This window comes from Heteronotia binoei, chromosome 1 (genome assembly GCF_032191835.1).
Source record: "Heteronotia binoei isolate CCM8104 ecotype False Entrance Well chromosome 1, APGP_CSIRO_Hbin_v1, whole genome shotgun sequence".
In the NCBI taxonomy this organism is placed as follows: domain Eukaryota; kingdom Metazoa; phylum Chordata; class Lepidosauria; order Squamata; family Gekkonidae; genus Heteronotia; species Heteronotia binoei.
In genome coordinates, this window is record NC_083223.1 from 269,446,960 (window position 1) to 269,469,131 (window position 22,172).

The 22,172-nt window shown below is 48.7% G+C and overlaps 1 protein-coding gene and 1 non-coding gene across 3 annotated transcripts in view; one reads left to right on the forward strand and one right to left on the reverse strand.

Moving 5' to 3' along the window:
* Positions 1 to 276: 276 nt before the first annotated feature.
* TRNAM-CAU (transfer RNA methionine (anticodon CAU)) lies at positions 277 to 348 on the reverse strand. Its single transcript has one exon. It is a non-coding gene; the product is annotated as a tRNA-Met (tRNA).
* Positions 349 to 635: 287 nt separating this feature from the next.
* ILF2 (interleukin enhancer binding factor 2) overlaps positions 636 to 22,172 on the forward strand; it is a 29,207-nt gene continuing 7,670 nt past the window's right edge. The window contains exons 1-12 of one of the 2 annotated variants that reach the window (XM_060255644.1): positions 636 to 886; positions 4,330 to 4,389; positions 5,772 to 5,814; positions 8,554 to 8,658; positions 9,462 to 9,539; positions 10,702 to 10,804; positions 10,892 to 10,957; positions 14,815 to 14,931; positions 15,174 to 15,252; positions 16,559 to 16,646; positions 17,910 to 17,971; positions 19,830 to 19,944. In XM_060255644.1, the coding sequence (XP_060111627.1) occupies positions 882 to 886; positions 4,330 to 4,389; positions 5,772 to 5,814; positions 8,554 to 8,658; positions 9,462 to 9,539; positions 10,702 to 10,804; positions 10,892 to 10,957; positions 14,815 to 14,931; positions 15,174 to 15,252; positions 16,559 to 16,646; positions 17,910 to 17,971; positions 19,830 to 19,944 (921 nt within the window). In that variant the 5' untranslated portion in view covers positions 636 to 881. The remainder of the gene's footprint in view (positions 887 to 4,329; positions 4,390 to 5,771; positions 5,815 to 8,553; positions 8,659 to 9,461; positions 9,540 to 10,701; positions 10,805 to 10,891; positions 10,958 to 14,814; positions 14,932 to 15,173; positions 15,253 to 16,558; positions 16,647 to 17,909; positions 17,972 to 19,829; positions 19,945 to 22,172) is intronic. The other variant, XM_060255653.1, reaches the window with a different exon arrangement.

The window sequence follows — 22,172 nt, forward strand, 5'->3', positions numbered from 1 at the left end:
GTCAAAAAGATGGCATTTCTTTCCCAGAAGTTTTTCCTGTCCAACTGATATACCGTTTAACATGTAACATAAATATATACATCATTCTAGTTTGCCATTAGGAAAAAAAATATTAAAATATAGTGGAAGATAGGTTTAGCATATGATATGAGATAATCAGCCAATATCCCTTGTTTGAGCATGTCAACACAATTCAATTCAGTGTTATGTTTGTGAATTTTAAAAGTACCATGGAAAACTTTAGAAAAAAAACTGTTTTCAAAAATTTACATCAGCTAGCAGAGGATGGTTTCGATCCATCGACCTCTGGGTTATGGGCCCAGCACGCTTCCGCTGCGCCACTCTGCTGCCCGGCTAACTAGTCTGCATTAAGGCTCTATAATGGTTCTAAGGAGCTGCACGCATGCGTACTAACTAAACCTTGCTCTTCTCTCCTTCGCGTCGACCTCCTTCTCTCCCCCTACTGGCCTCCAAGCAACAGCGCTTCCGAGAACATGCACGCGCACTCATCATCACCCATGCGGTGGTTTGCTCCGCCCCTCCCTCTCTCAGCAACTCATTGGTTAGAATTCCCGCTTCCGACTTCGCAATTGGTTGACTGATGCTTATTTAGTGGGGGGAGAGAGCGCGTCCGCAGGGAGCGCGATTCGAATGATTGATGGTTCGAGATGACCAATGGAACAAAAGAACCTCACAGGGAAAGGCGGGCCGTTCGCGCGCGACTGGCCGAGTTGTGAAACGACCAATAGCGACGGCGCTTGTTGCCGGCGTTAGCCAATCACGACGACGCTTGTAAAAGAGTGGCGCCGAAGTAGGCCCGGCGGCTTGGGTCTCATTTTTTCCTTCAGCGGGAGCGGCGACGGTTATTGTTCGGCGGAACCATGAGGCGAGGAGAGAGAAATGGCGGGCCTGGACGGGGAGGGAGGGAAGGAGAAGGGGCTCTGAGGGTGGGGAAAGGGCGCCGCCGGCCGTAGGAAGCCCGTGGGCTGTTATTCCGAAGGGGAGCGGGGGATGGGCCCTCCATGTGCTGAGGCAGTGAGGTTGCCAATCCCCAGATGGGGGCAGGGGATCCCTCCGTTTGGAAGCCCTCCCCCCACTTCAGGGTCATCAGAAAGCGGAGGGAAATGTCGGCTGGGCACTAGGGAGACCGATTCCCATAGGGTATAATGGGGAATGGAGCTGTAAGTATCTGGGGGAGGGCTGTTGTTTTGAGGCAGAAGCACCAGATTTGCAGGATAGTATCTGATGCCTCCCTCCAAAATACCCTCAAAGTTTCAAAAGGATTCGACCAGGGGGTCCAATTCTGTGAGCCCCCAAAGAAGGTGCCCCTATCCTTCATTATTTCCTATGGAAGGAAGGCATTGAAAAGGTGTGCGGTCCCTTTAAATGTGATGGCCAGAACTCCCTTAGAGTTCAATGGTGTTTGTCACACCCTTGCTCCTGGCTGCACCCCCAAAGTCCCCGGATATTTCTTGCATTGGACTTGGCAACCCTAGTGGGGAAAGGGCTGTTAGTCCCAAGGGGATCGAGGGATGGACCCTCCATGTGCCGAGGCAGTCTATCGCTAGAGCTGGGCGACGATGGCTGGGCAGTCCCAGTTTGAGCCCCTTTGGCAATAGGAGGTCAGGCTATAACAGGGGTGGCCAAACTTGCTTAATGTAAGAAGCCCTGTAGAATAAATGTTAGATGTTTGAGAGAAGGAAGGAAGGAAAATAGATGGGAGAGGGAGGGAGAGGTGGAAAGAAAGCAGCTTTAAGTTTAAATGCATTCTCCAAGCTGCAGGCCAGCTTGGCTTGGGGAAGTGCTTTTTTTGAACATATGATAAGTTTATTTTAAAAATTCCAAGTTATGCAGAACTTTGTTGGATGTAGTATCAAGTTGATTAATTCCACACATAACAAAATTCCACTGTGGATAAAGTACTATGGTATATATAACTTTGTAGAACATTTAGCATTTAAGATAGCGTCCAGTTATATATATATATATATAAGCAGTCCCCTTCATTTGGCTTGGGATGGAGCAAGGCATTATTCTTAGCTTAAGAGTCAAAAATTCTAGCCCAACTCTCAGTTAATTTATCCTTGATAAATTATCCTTGATTAACTGATAAATTAACTGAGAGTTGGGCTAGAATTTTTGACTCTTAAGCTAAGAATAATGCCTTGCTCCATCCCAAGCCAAATGAAGGGGACTGCTTAAATAAAAAAGAAAGAGGGGATAGCATAAGTTATAAAGAATTATAGTGAGAGAAACTGAAGGTAAGTTGTGTCAATCGGTAAGATGTTTTTAGAGTTAGTATATTCCAGAAACGGAAGCCATTTTTTTCAAAAGATGTGACCTTGGGGTAAATGTCGGACAAGGAAAGTTGTGCCGTGATTTTCTCCCATTATTAAAATGTCTCAGATTTTTGTAAACCAGAGTTCAAGTGAAAGTAAGGTGATGCTATGGCTGTAACTGTAGGAGAAGTGATTTAAAGAGAGAAATGCTTTCTCCCAGTTGGCCAACAGGACAGTGGGGGTTTGAGAGCCTCACAATATGTGTGAAAGAGCCACCTGTGGCTCCCGAGTCCCAGTTTGGGCTATAAGATTCCTTCCCCCCCCCCCCCCAAATAAATAAATGAGAGGGTCTGCTCAAAGCAGAGCTGAAAGAGGAGGCTTGTTGGTGGCCAGTGTGGCTGAGAACAAGGACAGACCACTTCTGGTCCGGGGGGGGGGGGGGCAGGAATGCTCCTAGGGTGTCAACTCTGGGATGGGAAAGTCCAGGAGATTTGGAAGGCGGGGCTTGGGATGGGAGATCACTTGTAATCAATGTTCCCTCTAAGCTGTGGAGTCTTGCGAGCAAAAATTCTACTTGGTTAGCTCGTGGCGTTAAAGTGGTGAGCTACTGCATCAATTATTGTACTCTGGGGTCATCCTTCCTGAGCTAAGACTAAAATGTGTGAGCTGGAGGCTAAAAAAACTGTGAGCTAGCTCACACTAACTCAGCTTAGATGGAACATTGGTTGTAATGCTCCAGGCATCCCCTGGAGGTTGGCAAGCAGTGTAGTCCCACAAAGTGTTACTCTTGAATTTATTTCAGCAGGCTTAAACTGGAGTATCTCTGTTTAAGATTGTTCTGTGAGTTAACTAAGCTAGTAGATTTCGGCATTTAATAATAAGGGTGAGGTGTGGGGTCTCTTCAGAAGCCCTGTTCACACAGACTAATGAACACGTGTGCATCTTGTCTGTATACATCCAGTCTATTCGACATTACAGAGTTCTGTTTGCAAGTTACAGTATCCATCTATCATCTTTCTTTCTATCACTGCTCATGTGGCTATTGCCTTAAGCAGACGTTAGAACCAAAATTATTTTAAAAGATATTACTAGATATTATTTTTCTTCTATTGCACATATATACAATTATCTATGTATTGTGTGCACTTGGATTTTGTGTATGTACGGGCACTTTAATTCGGTCAGATTTAACACATATATAATACAGATCGCACATTTATCTGGGTACTGGTTTGATGTTTCAGCTGCAAAATAGGCTCTTATGAACAGATGTACACTTGTCCATGTACCAGATGTGTGTGTGTTTGTGTGTGCGCAGTAACTTGTGAACAGGGTTTAAGGAAAAAGCCAGCATGTGTTGACTTAGCAAGCAAAGCCAGGGACCAATACCTGGATAAATGTGGGGTGTGTGATGTATTCAGCTGTACACGCATGAGAATTATATAGCATGAGAATTATTTAACCGACGTTAAAAAGCAAGTATACATGGATTGTGCGTGCGTTCACTGTAGGGCTAGAAGTGAGGTGGGTTCCGTAGTGTACATGCATACTTTTTAGTTGAGCATGAGCTGGGCATTGAAAGGTGTGGGAAAAAGTAATTTGGGCCAAGGGGGGGTAGGGTGTAATGTCGGGGAGGCAGTGTGTAGGTGAGGAACTATGACAGAACTTTGGACCCTGAAGCGCTGGCATTTTGGAGGATCCATGGGAAAATAGAGAGTGGCGTAGAGCCAAAAACGGGTAGTCTTTCCCAAGAAGAGCGCCTTAAGGCATCATTGTGCTTGCGGAGGGTCTGAGCAGTCCATCAGGGTCTGGAGAGGAGGCACCAAATGATGCAGGAGGAGCAAACGGGGTGGGGAATGAGCTGTCTATAAATGGGTCCCTGGGGGAACTACACTGAAGAGGCTTCCATGAAGGTGGGACTGCAAAGCATGTATGTTAATAGCATCCCTGTGGGACCGGAGAAGGGAGTAAAGGGTGCTGCATATTGGTGGGAGGTATATTATGGCTCCTGTTAGTTCTGAACCACATTTTTCTCCCTATTTTCCTTCAGGGGCGACAGAGGCCGTGGCCGTGGTGGGCGTTTTGGTTCCCGGGGAGGTCCCGGCAGCGGGTAAGTCGGGCATGGGCCGTGTGGTTCTCCAGGGGGATAAAACACAGCCTTTCGAAGCTCTGAAACCCTCAGCGAGGCCTTGTTCCACCACATACCATCCAAGGAAACAGCAGGAAAGTCAGTTGCACAAACGAAAGGAGATTGGTCCTACCTTTAGGCAGCTTTGTCCTCCCCCGATCTGTGGCTCGGCTGACCCTAGAGCCTCGCAGGATGTGGGGCTCTCGCTCTGGATTTATCCCTCCTGCTGAAGATGTAATGGCAGCTTCTTGCTTTGGAGGCCTTGTCTTGTCTGCCTGGGGAGATATCGTCTTCCATTGGCTGCAAGCGGCACTATTTATAGCTTGCTGGCCACCTGTTCCATCTCAGGACCTTCCAGCTGTGGCTGTCAGGCTGCCTGAAGCAAGAAATTCCCTGCCCTATCCTGACAATCCTTCATCCCCCTTTCTGCTTTATTTGTGCAGTTTCCAGTTAAAAATGAATAAAACGTGACCTGGTTGATAATTTGTATTGGCCAAGCGGTATATTAGGCTGTTTGCAGATCCCATCCTTCGAGTGTTTCAGAGTGGCTTAATTTAAATCAACAAGGGCTCATTTAATCATTAAATGCATTTTCCCAGGCCTCATTTTGGGCAGGAGCTCCAGAACCTCTAAATTTTATTGTGCTCATTCTTTCTTAACCCCCCTCCCGCTTCTTTCTGGGCTCCATCGCTCAAACCCCCTCTTGAGAATTCTGCTGAACTCTAGGATTTGACAAACTTTCTCATATTTCCCCCACAAAAAAAAAAAAAATGAACCAGAAGAGACCAGTGGTTCATCTAGTCCAGGGGTGGCCAAACTCACATAACATAAGAGCCACGTAGAATAAATGTCAGATGTTTGAGAGCTGCAAGACATGAATGTCTTATGTTTTGAGAGCCAGAAGGAAGGAAAATAGATGGGGGAGGGACAGAGAGGTAGAAAGAAAGCAACTTCAACTTTAAGTGCATTTGGCTTGGCTTGCCTTGGAGAAGTGATTTAAAGAGACAAATGCCTTCTCCAAGCCAAATGACAGGGCGGCGGGGGCTTCAAGAGCCACACTATGTGTGAAAGAGCCACATGTGGCTCCCGAGCCACAGTTTCGCCAGCCCTGTTTGACTGAGGCTACTGTGAGACAGGAGGCTGAACTAGATTCTAGTCCAGCCTCCTGTCTCTCACAGTAGCCTCAGCCAGTTCTTCTGAAGGGCCAACAACAGGGCAAAAGAGGCTGAGGCCTTCTTCTTTGTGAAGGCTCTGGATGAGTCCCTGTATTCTGGTTTGCCTTACCTCAGTGTGTTAGGAGGGTAACCGTGTTGTGTGTAAAACCCAGCCTGGTCTCACCCCTTTTTTGTTTAACTGCATTCCAGGTTCCGACCCTTCGTGCCTCACATCCCGTTTGACTTCTATGTGGTAAGTGAGCCTGACGTGCGTGCTTTTGCGTTCTCGATTTGAAACAATTCACAGTGAGGGTGTCACCTCCCACCTCCAGTCTTGGGAACTTGAAAGCAGAGACTGCTGGGAAATCCAGGAGCTGCCAGGACAGAGTCAAAGTTGCTGCATCCTTCTGTCTGCTTTCCGCTGGAAGGCCTGAGCATTTCAAGGAACAGCTTTGGATAGCAATGGAACAAGCAGTGATGGGCTGGGGATGTTGCCACTGGTACTTCAAAAACATCCCCTATTCCTTGGCCCCAGAATCATAAGGACTTAAAAACCCTGCTTGATCAGACCAGTGGTTTACCTTGTCAAGCGTCCTGTCTCAGACAGCTCCTAACAATCACAAAAAATGGAGTGATGGTTTGTACAATCAAATTCAGTTTTTTTTGGACATCGAGCAAATTATTGGTTTAAGATATCAGGTCTTTTTTCTGTTATCAAGTAACCTTCAGGGAATTATTTCTCTTCTATTCCTGAATTTTCTCCTTTATACCCACTTTCAAATTATACAATATGTGGAATTAAGCCACCATTCAATTAGATAGGTGTCCGAAAAAATTGATTGAAGCCTGTACCACTGAAGAAAGATATTGAAACCGAGTAATAAATACCCAGGGTCTCGGTCTGGGACCACTTGGGCAGAACACATTGCAGTGTGGAACTTATTAAATAGTAAATTGTATATTGCTTAGTGTCGGGGATTTTGCTTCTAACCAGTTCCTCTGGAGGGCCAACAACAGGGCACAGAGGCCAAGGCCTTCCTCTCATAAGAACATCAGAAGAGCCCTGCTGGATCAGGCCAGTGACAGTCCATCTAGTCCAACATCCTGTCTCACACAGTGGCCTCAACCAGTTCCTCTGGAGGGCCAACAACAGGGCAGAGAGGCTGAGGCCTTCCCCTCATAAGAGCGTCAGAAGAGCCCTGCTGGATCAGGTCAGTGAGGGTCCATCTAGTCCAGCATCCTGTCTCACTCAGTGGCCTCAACCAGTTCCTCTGGAGGGCCAACAACAGGGCAGAGAGGCTGAGGCCTTCCCCTCGTAAGAAGGTAAGAAGAGCCCTGCTGGATCAGACCAGTGAGGGTCCATCTAGTCCAGCATCCTGTCTCACACAGTGGCCTCAACCAGTTCCTCTGGAGGGCCAACAACAGGGCAGAGAGGCTGAGGCCTTCCCCTCGTAAGAAGGTAAGAAGAGCCCTGCTGGATCAGACCAGTGAGGGTCCATCTAGTCCAGCATCCTGCCTCACACAGTGGCCTCAACCAGTTCCTCTGGAGGGCCAACAACAGGGCAGAGAGCCCAAGGCCTTCCTCTCATAAGAACATCAGAAGAGCCCTGCTGGATCAGACCAGTGAGAGTCCATCTAGTTCAGCATCCTGCCTCAGTGGCAAGTAGCCGCTGATAGACCTAACCTCCTCATGAATCTGTCCAGTCTCCTTCCAAAGCCTATTAGGTTCTAGTGTCAATGCTAGTGTTGATTTATTTGTATTTATTGAAACAGCTCGTATCTTGTTGGACCAAAAAACAGTTGTTCAAAGCGACCCAACGAAGAAAAACATCTCACTAACTCCAAGTCACAACCCCGCCCCCCCTCAATTAAATTTAGGTTACCACTCGGCAAGGAAATTGGTGTCTACAGAATGGGGTCTTGAGTGTGGGGTAGCAGATGTGTGAACCCTGTGAATCCCCCCCCCCCCCCCATTCTTTCTATATATTGGTTCTTGAGGTGAGACCCCTATTGGCCATTTCACATGCATGGATTGCAATTTGACACTACAGTCACTGAATGGTCAGGATGCACATGAGAACTCTCAAAGGATACTGATAGACAGGGCTCTTTTTCTAGCAGGAGCTCCTCTGCGTGTTAGGCCACGCCCCCCTGATGTAGCCAATCTCCTGGAACTTACAGTAGGCCCTGTACGAAGAGCCCTGTAAGCTCTTGGAGGATTGGCTACAAGGGTGGAATTCTAAAAGGAGCGCCTTTGCATATTAGGCCACACCTCCCTGATGTAGCCAATCCTCCTGGAGCTGACAGTAGGCCCTGTGCTAAGAGCTCTTGGAGGATTGGCTGCATCAGGGGGCCTAATATGCAGAGGAGCTCCTGCTAGAAAAAAAGCCCTGCCGCTAGACACTCACGTAGCGCCCTGTGCATCTGTGTTCCTGTGATGGAGGAAAGTGCCGTCAATTCACAGCTGAGTTATGGTGGCCTAGTAGGGTTTGCAAGGCAAGAGACATTCTGCCAGCTTGTCACGACTCTGGTCTTCCGTGGAGGTCTCCCATCCATTCAGTAGCCAGAGGCAAGCCTGCTTAACTTCTGAGATCTGATGAGATAGGGCTAGCTTGGGCCATCCGGGTCAAGGCATGTGTTAAATGGTAAAAAAAAGGTAAAGGTGCAAGCACCAGTCATTTCCGACTCTGGCGTGACATTGCTTTCATAACGTTTTCACGGCAGACTTTTTACTGGGTGGTTTGCCATTGCCTTCCCCAGTCATCTACGCTTTCCCCTGAGCAAGCTGGGTACTCATTTTACCAACCTCAGAAGGATGGAAGGCTGAATCAACCTTGAGTTGGCTACCTGAACCCAGCTTCCGCCGGGATCGAACTCAGGTTGTGAGCAGAGGGCTCCGACTGCAGTACTGCAGCTTCACTGCTCTGTGCCACGGGGCTCTTTTCTGGCCTGTGTTACTATATATTTATAACCAAAAGTATTCTGCTTTCAGTGCGAGATGGCTTTCCCGCGTGTCAAGCCGGCCCCGGACGAGACAACTTTCAGCGAAGCCTTGCTGAAGAGAAACCAGGATCTCGCTCCGACTTCAGCTGAACAAGTGAGTCGTGCCTCGCTGCTTCGAGGAGACAACGCTCCGAGGCTTTTGCCGTGCTCGTGGCAGCCAGGCTCTGGTGGGGGGCTTGGGTTCATTTGATGACTTTGCACTTCCAGCTCATTTATAAGAATTAAGAAGTTGCACACAATAGAAACATGGAGCTCGCCCTCCATGTGGCCTGAAAAGTTTAAAATAAAGTGGGTGTTTTCAGGGTCAAACCTGAACATTAACAATGGCACCATCCAAAGAATTTTAAGAAAAGAAAAGAAAATGTGTTTCTTCTCCAGTTGTGTGCCTATCTGCAAAAGTCTCTCCCCACTGGTCTAAATAGTTTCAAGTTTCTTCATTTCTCCTACAATTCCCTGTTTTTTAAATTTCCGGGCGGGGTTGGGGGTGCTAGTGGGCAGCTCGCCTAGGGCACCAAAACCCCTAGCATAGGTCTTTAGTCTCACTGTTCTGCTGCTGACCGACACCAGTTACACCCTGGGTCTCTCTCCCTTGAGGGCTTCTGTTGCGCAAGACAGTAGACGGTGCCCATCTTAACTCCCATTCGGCTTCCTTGTTTTGAGCTTTTTGTGATTACGGAGGGAGACGCACTGCATTGGGTCTTGTGGGCCTGTTTCACAAACGGGCACTACCCCTTCCGTGAGAGGAGCCTTCGCTGCTCTTTACACTGAGGGAAAGTGCGGCTGCTAATGGCATGGATCCAAGCCAGGTTGTTTTTTGGTTTTAAATCATGAATGAAGTCCAAATAGTGGTAATAATTTAATGCCTGTTTCTCCGCCCCCCCCCCCTCCGCTGCTAAGGCTTCTATCCTCTCGTTGGTGACCAAGATCAACAATGTGATCGATAACTTGATCGTGGCTCCTGGAACATTTGAAGTGGTGAGTCTTCCCCTTCCCAATCCCCGGTTCATGACAGTTCTCTGCATTCGGGTTGGCCAGATGGGTTTTCTTTTTGCTCACATCACAACAGGGAGGGACGGTGGCTTAGTGGTAGAGCATCTGCTCGGTAAGCAGAAGGTCCCAGGTTCAATCCCCGCCACCTCCAACTAAAAAGTGTCCAGGCAAGTAGGTGTGAAAAACCTCAGCTGGAGACCCTGGAGAGCCGCTGCCAGTCTGAGTAAACAATACTAACTTTGATGGACCAAGGGTCTGATTCAGTAGAAAGCAGCTTCATTCAGTGGAGGGATGGCAGCTCAGGGGTAGAGCATCTGCTTGGTAAGCAGAAGGTCCCAGGTTCAATCCCTGGCATCTCCAACTAAAAAGGGTCCAGGCAAATAGGCGTGAAAAACCTCAGCTGGAGACCCTGGAGAGCTGCTGCCAGTCTGAGTAGACAATACTGACTTTGATGGACCAGGGTCTGATTCAGTAGAAGGCAGCTTCATTCAGGGGAGAGATGGCAGCTCACTGGTAGAGCATCTGCTTGGTAAGCAGAAGGTCCCAGGTTCAATCTACGGCATCTCCAAATAAAAAGGATCCAGGCAAATAGGCGTGAAAAACCTCAGCTTGAGACCCTGGAGAGCCGCTGCCAGTCTGAGTAAACAATACTGACTTTGATGGACCAAGGGGCTGATTCAGTAGAAGGCAGCTTCATTCAGGGGAGGGATGGCAGCTCAGTGGTAGAGCATCTGCTTGGTAAGCAGAAGGTCCCAGGTTCAATCCCTGGCATCTCCAACTAAAAAGGATCCAGGCAAAGAGGCGTGAAAAACCTCAGCTTGAGACCCTGGAGAGCCGCTGCCAGTCTGAGTAGACAAGACTGACTTTGATGGACCAAGGGTCTGATTCAGTAGAAGGCAGCTTCGTATGTCCATATATATGTTCACAACAGAGTCAAGACAGAACGTCCTATATTTTATATTCTGATCCAGCTAGAAGTATTTGTCGAGGGTCAGATTTTGGAATCCAAACTTGAGAGTGCTGCTAGCTAGCGGACTCCTCTGGAGCCTGCAAGATGAGCGGCTCCACAGGATTCAAGCCATGTGGCGGCAGATCGGACCAAGAACCCAGCCTGCCCCAACTCCCGCTTTTACTTTCTCCCCACCAGCAAATCGAAGAGGTGCGCCAGGTGGGGTCCTACAAGAAGGGCACCATGATGACTGGGCACAACGTGGCTGACCTGGTGGTGATCCTGAAAATCCTGCCCACATGTAAGCTTCCCTATGCCATGGCAGGGGGGATGGGGCGGTGGTGTGGCTGAGCATGGAGGCCTTCTGATCCTTTTCTTCCTTCTCCAGTGGAAGCTGTCGCTGCCTTGGGGAACAAAGTCGTGGAGAGCCTGAGAGCCCAGGATCCTACTGAAGGTTGGTTCAGGATGGTCTGAAGTCCCTTTCCTTTCCTCCCCTTTCCTTTCCTTTCCTTTCCTCCCCTCTCCTCTCCTCCCCTCCCCTCTCCTCCCCTCCCCTCTCCTCTCCTCTCCTCCCCTTTCCCCTTCCCTCCTCTCTCTTTCTCTCCCCGGCCTGTCCCCCCCTCCCCAGCACAGACCAATTGGTAATTAGGTCGGTTGTTACAGGGTAGGGAACGTTGGCTCTCCAGATGGTTTTTGCCTACAACTCCCATCATCCCCAGCCAGCATGGCCAATGGCTGGGGCTGGTGGGAGTTGTAGGCAAAGAAAAAACATCTGAAGAGCCAACGTTCCCTACCCCTTAGCATCAAAGACCTGCTGGTTACATCGGCCGGAGCAGAAGGGGAGGCCAAGCGGAACCGGATTCTTCCCTCAAAGCTGAGAGCTGTAGGTTGAAGTACGGTCACAATCTTTGTAACCTTAAGCCTGAAAGACCTGAGCTGGATCACAAGCTGCCAAACTGTGTGTCACAAAGCCTCTGAATGCAAGTCAGGAGCCAGCCCTTCCTGACGGCCGCCTCTCTCCTTTCCATTGATTTAGATTGTAATTTGGAAACCGAGATCTGACCCTGGAAACAATATCTTCTGTGCATTAGTTGACATTTTCCCTTGTCACCACGTACTCATATTGATCAAACAAAATGTGTCCCGATGGTTACTAGACTTGAGTTTCTTAGAATCGGGGGGGGGGGGGATTAGAGGGAGTAAAGGAGACGGGGAGGGGACTCAAAGGTTGGAGTGCGTGTTGTGTATGTCAGAATGCCACTTGCTTCAGGTTTGTGGTGGGCGCAGCTGCCCCTTGTGCAGTGTTTGTTGGTTTCTCAGCATATCCGCTGGTTAGCTACTGTAGAAAATGGAAAGCTGAAGTGGATGGGTGCCCACGCCATATTTCGCCGAGCGTACAGGGGTGGGAAATAGTCAACGTCAGTGCTTTTTCATCTTGGTCATTAATTTCTTGCGGCCCCGTGGCGCAGAGTGGAAAAGCAGCAGTGCTGCAGTTGGAGCCCTCTGCTCACGACCTGAGTTCGATTCCGGCGGAAGCTGGATTCAGGTAGCCAGCCCAAGGTTGACTCAATCTTCCATCCTTCCAAGGTCGGTCAAATGAATCCCCAGCTTGCTGGGGGGGAAGTGTAAAAGACTGGGGAAGGCAATGGCAAACCACCCTGTAAAAAGTCTGCCGTGAAAACGTCGTGAAAGCAATATCACCCCAGAGTCGGAAACGACTGGTGCTTGCGCAGGGGACCTTTCCTTTACTTTTTCATTAATTTCTCAGGGTTTTTTTTTTTTAAGTCAGTATTACTTCGTTGCCTTGAATGCAATTTGTGGGGTGTTTTTGTTTTTTGTTTTGCTTTGTTTGTGTTACTGGATTTTGGGGGAAACATGATGACTTCCCAGCGAGAAGACAGATTTTCTGTTTCGGAGTATGTGATAATTTTGAAAAGGGAATCTTTTTTTGCCTTAAATTTTGCACGGTAGTGAAAATATCATCCTATCTTCCTAAAAATATTTTCTTCAATAAAAAGGTATGTGATAGATGCTGATCATTAAATTTTTCAATGGAGTTCCAGTTTTGCTTTTGAAATGCTAATGTATCGATAGGCTGGAATTGTTCAGCAATTTGTCAGTATTTGGCAAGAGTTGTTTTTTTTTTTTTTTAATTTGCTCAGTAAAATCAGTAATTTTGACCCTTTGATTCCTTTCCACCCGTACGTTTGCCAAAAAACCTTGGGCTGGTGCTGAACTGATCATAATTCCACATCAATTTGGACTTGCGGGCCACCATACCGAAAAGGTTAGGAACCGTTGCTTTTCAATAACGTGAAACCAAAACAGTCCAGCCATGGTCAGCAGCCAGTCTGACCTTGAGTAGAAAGCTGTCCCACAGCTGCTACAGCTCCTGCCCCCCCCCCTAATATAAGCAAACATGGGAAATAAAGGAACCCTGCCCCCAATTAGTATTCTGTATATATGTTGTTTGGGGAGAGCCAGTTTGGTGTAGTGGTTAAGTGTGCGGACTCTTATCTGGGAGAACCGGGTTTGATTCCCCACTCCTCCACTTGCAGCTACTAGCATGGCCTTGCGTCAGCCATAGCTCTGGCAGAGGTTGTCCTTGAAAGGGCAGCTGCTGTGAGAGCCCTCTCAGCCCCACCCACCTCACAGGGTGTCTGTTGTGGGGGGGAAGGTAAAGGAGATTGTGAGCTGCTCTGAGACTCTTTGGAGTGGAGGGTGGGATATAAATCCAATATCATCTTCTTATGTGCTAGTGATTCATGGTGGATTTTTGATAAAATATATAAAAGGCATCTACAAATATACTGAATGTTCATCTAACTTTATTGAAGTATTATGGGTTTTTTTTTTAAGCAGTTTGAGTACATATAGCTATTTGCAGCGCATTTCACAGTTAGGTTGTGCGTTTGGTATTGTTCTGTGTCCACCGTGCCCCCTTTAATTATTCTAGCCTGGGGTGGACAAACTTGCTTAATCTAAGAGCCACATAGGATAAACGTCAGATGTTTGAAAGTCGCAAGATGTGAATGTCAGATGTTTGAGAGTTGCAAGACATGAACAAAGGAAAGAAGGCAGGCAAATAGATGGGGAGGAAGAGGAGGAAAGAAAACAACTTAAATCCATTATCCAAGCCATTGGTTGGTTTAGCTTGGAGAAATGATTTAAAGCAGCAGTCCCCAACCTTTTTGGCACCAGGGACCAGTTTTGTGGAAGACAATTTTTCCATGGACTGGCGGGGGGAGGAGGGGAGATGGTTTTGAGATGATACAGTTGTGCACTTTATTTCTATTAGTTTGGTGTGGTAGTTAAGTGTATGGGGAGGGACTGTGGCTCAGTGGTAGAGCATCTGCTTGGGAAGCAGAAGGTCCCAGGTTCAATCCCTGGCATCTCCAAAAAAGGGTCCAGGCAAATAGGTGTGAAAAACCTCAGCTTGAGACCCTGGAGAGCCGCTGCCAGTCTGAGAAGACATTACTGACTTTGATGGACCAAAGGTCTGAAACAGTATAAGGCAGCTTCGTATGTTCATATATATGGACTCTTATCTGGGAGAACCGGGTTTGATTCCCCACTCCTCCATTTGTTGCTGCTGGAATGGCCTTAGGTCAGCCGTAGCTCTGGCAGAGGTTGTCCTTGAAAGGGCAGCTGCTGCGAGAGCCCTCTCAACCCCACCCACCTCACAGGGTGTCTGTTGTGGGGGAGGAAGGGAAAGGAGATTGTGAGCCACTCTGAGACTCTTCAGAGTGGAGGGCGGGATATAAATCCAATATCTTAATCTACCTCACAGGGTGTCTGTTGTGGGGGAGGAAGGGAAAGGAGATTGTGAGCCGCTCTGAGACTCTGAAATTTGAAGTACAGGGCAGGATATAAATCCAATGTCGTCTTCTTCCTCTTCCTCCTCCTCTTATTACGACTACTACCTTGTTATATATAATGAAATAATTATACAACTCACGGCCTGGTTGCTAACAGGTACCAGTCCACGGCCCGGAGGTTGGGGACCCCTGATTTAAAGAGACAAATGCCTTCTCCAAAGCAGCTGACAGAGCGGAGGGGGATTCAAGAGCCAAACAATATGTGTGAAAGAGCCACATGTGGCCCCCGAGCCACAGTTTGGCCACCGTGTTCTAGCTCAGTTATGTGGGAACATTTGTTTTCTTCCTCAAGTAGACGTTACTTCTCATGTACGACGCCTAGACCCAAGGCCCTTCAGTAGGGCGGACAATCTGAGAGGGAAAAGAACCTGCTCCCCAAGTACCGGCATTTGTGGCTCCTCCATAACTAACACGGGTTTGGTTTCCCCCTCAGTGCTGACGATGCTCACCAACGAGACAGGCTTCGAAATCAGCTCTGCTGACGCGACGGTGAAGATCCTCATCACAACCGTGCCGCCCAACCTCCGCAAGCTGGACCCGGAGTTACACCGTAAGGAAATTCCACTGCTTGGCTTTTTGGAGAGGGGAGGGTTGGGGTGGGGGGGAAGAGCGCACTGTTCTATAGCAACGGTTGCGTTGGGGTAATGGAGGAGAGGAGCCCGGCAGTGGAAGGTTTGCGCCATTTGTGGTGCGCCAAGCTTCGTAGTTGGGACATCACCCCTCTGAACTGGCTGTGATTTATGCTGAATTCCTGTTTTTTTTGTCTGTGTGTCCTTCTCTCCGACCCCTAAGTGGATATCAAGGTGCTGCAGAGCGCCCTGGCAGCCATCCGGCACGCTCGCTGGTTTGAGGAAAACGCCTCCCAGTCCACGTAAGTCTTGGCGCCCTTGCGAGGCTGGGGGGAGCTGGGTGATCACCTGCAGAGGGAGATGGGGGAAAAATCGGCTTCTCTTCTGCTTCTCGCTCGGCACAGAGCAGGGCGGGCGTCTAGATGCGGCCCTCCAGCTGGAAAATGTCTTTGTAGTCTGCCTTTCTCACTTGAGGCTCGAGGTGGACTACACAGCAAAAGCCAGTGCAATCGATAGGATCACAGGGCATCCAGTAAGCCGTTTGATGGGACTCAGGTTGCAGACGTCTGAGACAAGGCAGAAATGTTTAATGTCGCATAGAAATAGAAACAGACAGTATCAGATGATACATAATGCGATTGTAGTAGTATAGTCCTGAGCCCCATGGCGCACAGCGGTGAGCTGTAGTACTGCAGTCTGCTCATGACCTGAGTTTGATCCTGGCGGAAGCTGGGTTTTCAGGTAGCCGGCTCAAGGTTGACTCAGCCTTCCATCCTTCCAAGGTCAGTAAAATGAGGACCCAGCTTGCTGGGGGAAAAGTGTAGAGGACTGGGGAAGGCAATGGCAAACCACCCCATAAAAAGTCTGCTGTGAAAATGTCATGATGTGATGTCACCCCAGAGTCAGAAACGACTGGTGCTTGCACAGGGGACTATCTTATTATTATTATTATTATTTTTAGTATGGTCCATGGTCCCTTTTCCCTCTGTTAAAGTGTTTTTACAGTCCACATTAAGTAGAAACGTAATGCGTAGCAAGATAGAAACAGACAGCTTCAGATGATACATGATACAATAGCGGTCCACAGCAGTGTTCCCTCTGAGCTGAGTTAGCGTGAGGTAGGTCACTGATTTTTAGCCTCTGGCTCACACATTTTTGTCTTAGCTCAGGAAAAATGTCCCCAGAGCACAAGAATTGATGAAGACGCTCACAACTTTCATGCCAGTAGCTCACCAAGTAGAATCTTTGCTCACAAGACTCTGCAGCTTAGAGGGAGCGTTGGTCCATGGTCCCGTTTCCTTCTGTTAAAATGTCTTTATAGTCCACATTAAGTAGAAACACACTGTGCATAGCAAAATAGAAACAGACAGTATTGGGCAATACATAGTAGTAGCATCCTCCACGGTCCCATTTCCCTCTGTTAAAATGTCTTCCTGGATCATTCTCTTACAGTGCAGCCCTGTTACTTTTATAGAAACGTCCTGAACGTTTTCGAAGAGCGAGGGCCGCTATAGAGGATACGTGTGGGTGGGTGGCGGTTGATCTTGCCGCTCCCCCTCTGATCTAAGAGAAGTTCCCCCCTGAAAGTTCTCTGCCTTCCTCTGCCAGGGTGAAGGTCCTGATCCGTCTGCTGAAGGACCTGAGGATGCGGTTCCCAGGTTTTGAGCCTCTCACGCCCTGGATCCTTGACCTACTGGTACGTGGGTGGGGAGGGGATGTCTCCCCCCCCTCCTTTTGTTACATACTGCCATGGTACTTCTTTAGTTGATCGGTTGGAGTAGTTGGTTGGGGAGGCTCAGAGGTGTGTGGGCAGAGGTGGACTTTTGCTTCTCTCCCTTTGAATCATCGCGGGGGAAATCAGCCAGTATCATAATGCCCCTGTATAAATCGATGGTGTGGTCTCATTTGGAATACTGTGTACAATTCTGGTCACCGCATCTCAAAAAGGATATTATAGCATTGGAAAAAGTGCAGAAAAGGGCAACTAGAATGATTAAAGGTTTGGAACACTTTCCCTATGAAGAAAGGTTAAAACACTTGGGGCTCTTTAGCTTGGAGAAACGTCGACTGCGGGGTGACACGATAGAAGTTTACAAGATTATGCATGGGATGGAGAAAGCAGAGAAAGAAGTACTTTTCTCCCTTTCTCACAATACAAGAACTTGTGGGCATTCGATGAAATTGCTGAGCAGTCAGGTTAAAATGGATAAAAGGAAGGACTTCTTCACCCAAAGGGTGGAATTCACTGCCACAGGAGGTGGTGCCGGCTACAAGCATAGCCAGCTTTAAGAGGGGTTTAGATAAAAATATGGAGCAGAGGTCCATCAGTGGCTATTAGCCACAGTATGTATATATAATATATGTGTGTGTATATGTATGTATATGTGTGTATGTATACACACACACACACACACACATATATTGACCACTGTGTGACACAGTGTTGGGCTGGATGGGCCATTGGCCTGATCCATATGGCTTCTCTTATATTCTTAAAGCGTGTGGGTCGTTTAATTAAGAATATAGCGCAGGGGTGGCCAAACTTGCTTAAAAGTAAGAGACGCATAGACTAAATGTCAGATGTTTGAGAGCCGCGAGACATGAACATCAGATGCTTGAGAGCCACAAGGAGGGAGGGAGGGAAATAGATGGTGGGGAGGGAGGGGAGGTGGAAAGAAAGCCACTTTAACTTTAAATGTATTCTCCAAGCCAGCCAGCTGGGCGGTGGGGGCTTCGAGAGCCACACAATATGTGTGAAAGAGCCACATGTGGCTCCCGAGACACAGTTTGGCCCCCCCTGATGTAACGAATACGGAGAGGGTAAAGAAGATGGGGAGGGGAAAGATGCAGGGACTTGGAAGTGTCAGACAGTCGCCGATTGAGGACAAGCGGGTGAAGGAGCAAAGGGAAGAGGGTGTTTGGATCCCGTATTGCTGAACTCTTTAACGGTTTGCTCTAGGGAAACTACGCTGTGATGAACAACCCAACCCGGCAGCCCCTGTCTCTCAATGTTGCATACAGGTATGGTTTCAATGAACACGCCGTGTCCTGTCTCCTCCCCCGTGACGGTCATGAGAACCAGAAAGGAGATCTCTGTTGAACTTCTCCAAAGGCGCAGTGCCTTGTATCTCCTCCTTGTTCACCCCTGTCCCATTGTTGGCCCCTTTCCAGTCTTCTGTCACGGGCCCATTGGAGTTGAAGGTCAGGTGGATGGGCTTGTTCTTCTGTGTCCCACTGACAGTGTGGAAGACACTTGGAATTAGGTTCAGCGCAATGCTGAGCTTGTCTCTGGGTGGGGTTCACCCAGCCCTTGTCGTTCAAGCAGGTGCTCGGTTCTCTTAGGACTCCCTCCAGATGTTAAGCGCTCACCATCAAATCCTGGCCGTAGCATCACACGAGTCGGAAGGGGCCATACAGGCAGAGATACAAACTTTATAAAGGACACAAAGTTTTTTAAAAAAAAACAACCTTAAAACATGCTTAAAACATTAACACTCATTGGTCTTAAAGGTGCTTGCTTTGTATTTCTCCCCTGGGATCCAGGGAACCGGGCAAAGGAAGCTCCGGCTCTTTCTTGCCTTCCCCAAGGGACCAGGAGGGGGACGAGCCTCAGCCAACAGAAGGAAGAGAGGCTTGGCTCCGTAGCTCTGCTGTGCGATTGTGATAGCCTGGCAAAGCAAGCTCTTCCTTCCCAAGGGAGGAGCCTCAGCCAATGGAGAAAGTGGAGGTTTTGCTCTAGCCCCCTGTGCGATTGAGCAAGCCTTGCTAAGCAAGCTGTTACACAGAAGGAAGCAGGAGAGAGGGAGAAGGAAGCGGGTGACAGCCAGTTGCAGAGGGGCCTGGTAGGGGCCTGATTCGGCCCCAAGCCAGATGTTTGACACCCCTGGCCTAGAGCATCTACGCAGCTTGTCCAGCTGCTGCTTAAAGACTGCCAGGGATGGTGAGCTCCTCACCTCCCTTGGTAGCTGATTCTACTGCCAAACAACTCTTACTTGGGGGGGGGGAGTTTTTCCTAATTTCCAGCTGGTCCCTCCCCACCCTTAATTTAGACCCATTATTGCAAGTCCTCTCCTCTGCCGTCAACAGCAACAGCTCCCTGCCCTTCTCTAAGGGACAGCCTTTCACATACTTAAAAGAGCATTCATGTCCCTCCTCATTTGAAGTGAGGCCTCTAGAACAGCATACAGTACTCCAGACCACTTTGTCATCGTTTGGGTAAGGGACCCACGATTCAGCAATAGAGCATTTGCTTGACATGCAGAGGTCCCAGGTTTCCTCTCTGGCATCTCGAGTTTAAAAAGATCCCGACAGTAGGTGAGAAGAAAGACCTCTGCCTGAGACCTTGGAAAGCCGCAGCTAAATGGTGTAAAACAGGGGTGTCAAACTCATTTGTTATGAGGGTCAGATCTGACATTAATGAGACCTTGTTGGGCCGGGCCATGCGTGTGCCTATTTAAGATTGGGTAGCAGAGATATAAAGGACACAGATAAAACACAATTAATTTTTTTAAAAAATCTTTAAAGCTGTCATTTGAGAGAGCCTGGCACAGCAAGCTCTGCCTCCCCCCCCCCTTTCCTGCCCAAGGGAGGAGCCTCAGCCAATAGAGAGAATAGAGGCTTTGCTCTGTAGCTGCTGTGCTGTCAAGCAAACCTAGCAAGACAAGCTGTGATGGAGAAGGAAGCAAGAGAGGGAGAAAGAAACAGATGACAGTGAGTTGCTCCGGGGGCCTGATAGGAGCCCCTGGTGTAGACAACACTGACCTCAATTGACCAAAGGGTCTGGTTCAGTAGAAAGCAGCTTCACGTGTTCCTGTGACTTCAGTCGCGTCATGGCCGACTTGCACAGTGCCTCTCTGATATCACCTCGTTTCATTGGCAGGCGTTGCCTTCAGATCCTGGCAGCAGGGCTCTTCCTCCCGGGCTCCGTCGGCATCACAGACCCCTGCGAGAGTGGGAACTTCCGAGTCCACACGGTCATGACCCTGGAGCAGCAGGTAACCCCGATCCTGGGCTGTCCTCTTTAACCCAAAATATAAAGAGTCGGGAGACCTCAAATCTTGTCTCTGCTATAAAACTCCCCAGGTGGCCTTCAGCCAGCCGCTGTCCTTGCAGCCTTTGCTCCTCCCATCTTTCTCCACTTCGGCAACACAGGGTATAATTGTGGTCTGTGGTACAAGGCTGGTGGTGGGAAGTGCTGTCAAGCCGCAGCTGGTTCATGGTGGTCCCCTAGGATTTTCAAGGCAAGAGGTAGAGATGGTTGGCCATTGCTTGCCTCCAGGTAGCAACTCTGGATTTCCTGGGTGGTGTGCCCCGTGGCGCAGAGTGTGAAAGCTGCAGTGCTGCAGTCCTAAGCTCTGCTCACGACCTGAGTTCGATCTTCGGCTGGGTTTTCAGGTAGCCGGCTTGAGGTTGACTCAGCCTCCCATCCTTCCGAGGTCGGTCCAATGAGTCCCCAGCTTGCTGGGGGGGGAAGCGTAGATGACTGCGGAAGGCAACGGCAAACCGCCCTGTAAAAAAGTCTGCCGTGAAAACGTTGTGAAAGCAATGTTGGAAATGACTGGTGCTTACACAGGGGACTACCTTTTTTTGTTTTTAAGTGAGCAACAGGAATTGCAGATGGGGCTTCTCTCTGCCAGTTTAAGAAATTCTTGCCAGCTGTCTACAGAGCTGATGAAGCTGCAGTATTGCAGTCCTAAGCTCTGCTCATGACCTGAGTTCATTCCCAGCGGAAGCTGGGTTCAGGTAGCCGGCTCCAGGTTGACTCAGCCTTCCATCCTTCCGAGATCGGTCAAATGAGGACCCAGCTTGCTGGGGGGGGGAAGCGTAGATGACTGGGGAAGGCAATGGCAAACCACCCCGTAAAAAGTCTGCCGTGAAAACGTTGTGAAAGCGACATCACTCCAGAGTCTGAAACGTCTAGTGCTTGCGCAGGGGACCTTTCCTTTCCTGCCAACTGGGGAGAGGTCGTGGCTCAATGGTAAATAATCTGCTTGGCATGCGGAAGGTGCCAGGTTCAATCCCCAGCATCTCTTAGTCGCAAAGGTGATGTGAAGGACCTCAATCTGTGTCTCAGGAGAGCTCCTGCCAACCTGAGTAGGCAGTACTGACTTTTAGTGGAACTACAGTCTGATTCAATAGATGGCAGCTTTATGGTGTGTTCATGCACTTCACTTTTGAGATCCAGCCAGGTGGGATTAGCCTTGCAAAAGTAGCCAAGGCAGCGCATACTTAATTATATAAATGCTCAATGTCAACTACTTTTGGAGCGATAACTGCATGTAGGCTCCTCTGGTTTTGTTGTGGAACTCGTGATCTCTTGTGTAAAGGTAATGGTAGTCCCCCGTGCAAGCACTGGTCGTTTCCAACTCTGGAGTAATAATAATAATAAATTTATTCTTATATCCCGCCCTTCCCTGCCAAAGGCAGGCTCAGGGTGGCTCGCAGGACATGGTATTTACCATGATTACAATAAAATACAATCCTATAAAAACAATTTAAAATATAAAATATAGTTAGGTTACAGTCATAAATTAAGTTAAAAGTTAGATAAAGCATTTAAACATTATAAGTTATTAATTAAGGTGCTACAATTCAGGATATGTAGAGGATGGCTAGATGTCAATTAACCGGGTTCCATCTTAAAAGCGAGCTGAAAGAGGGCGGTTTTGCAAGCCCTGCGGAACTGATTCAGGTCTCGCAGGGCTCGCACCTCCTCTGGTAGTAACGTCGCATCATGGCATTTTCACGGCAGACTTTTTGCGGAGTGGTCTGCCATTGCCTTCCCCAGTCCTCTACACTTTCCCCCCAGCAAGCTGGGTCCTCATTTTACCGACCTCGGAAGGATGGGAGGCTGAGTCAACCTTGAGCTGGCTTCCGCCGGAATCGAACTCAGGTCGTGAGCAGAGAGTTCAGACCACAGTACTGCAGTACTGCTTTACCACTCTGCGCCACGAGGCCTTTAAAGGTTGTGTAAAAAAGTAAAGGTAATCCCCTGTGCAAGCACCGAGACATTACCAACCCATGGGGCGACATCATAGCACCAATGTTTTCTAGGCAGAGTAGTCTGCCATTGCCTTCCCCAGACATCTACACTTTCCCCCCAGCAAGCTGGGGACTCATTTTACCGACCTCGGAAGGATGGAAGGCGGCGTCAACCTTGAGCCGGCTATCTGAACCCAGCTTCCGCCGGGATCGAACTCAGGTCATGAGCACAGCTTGGACT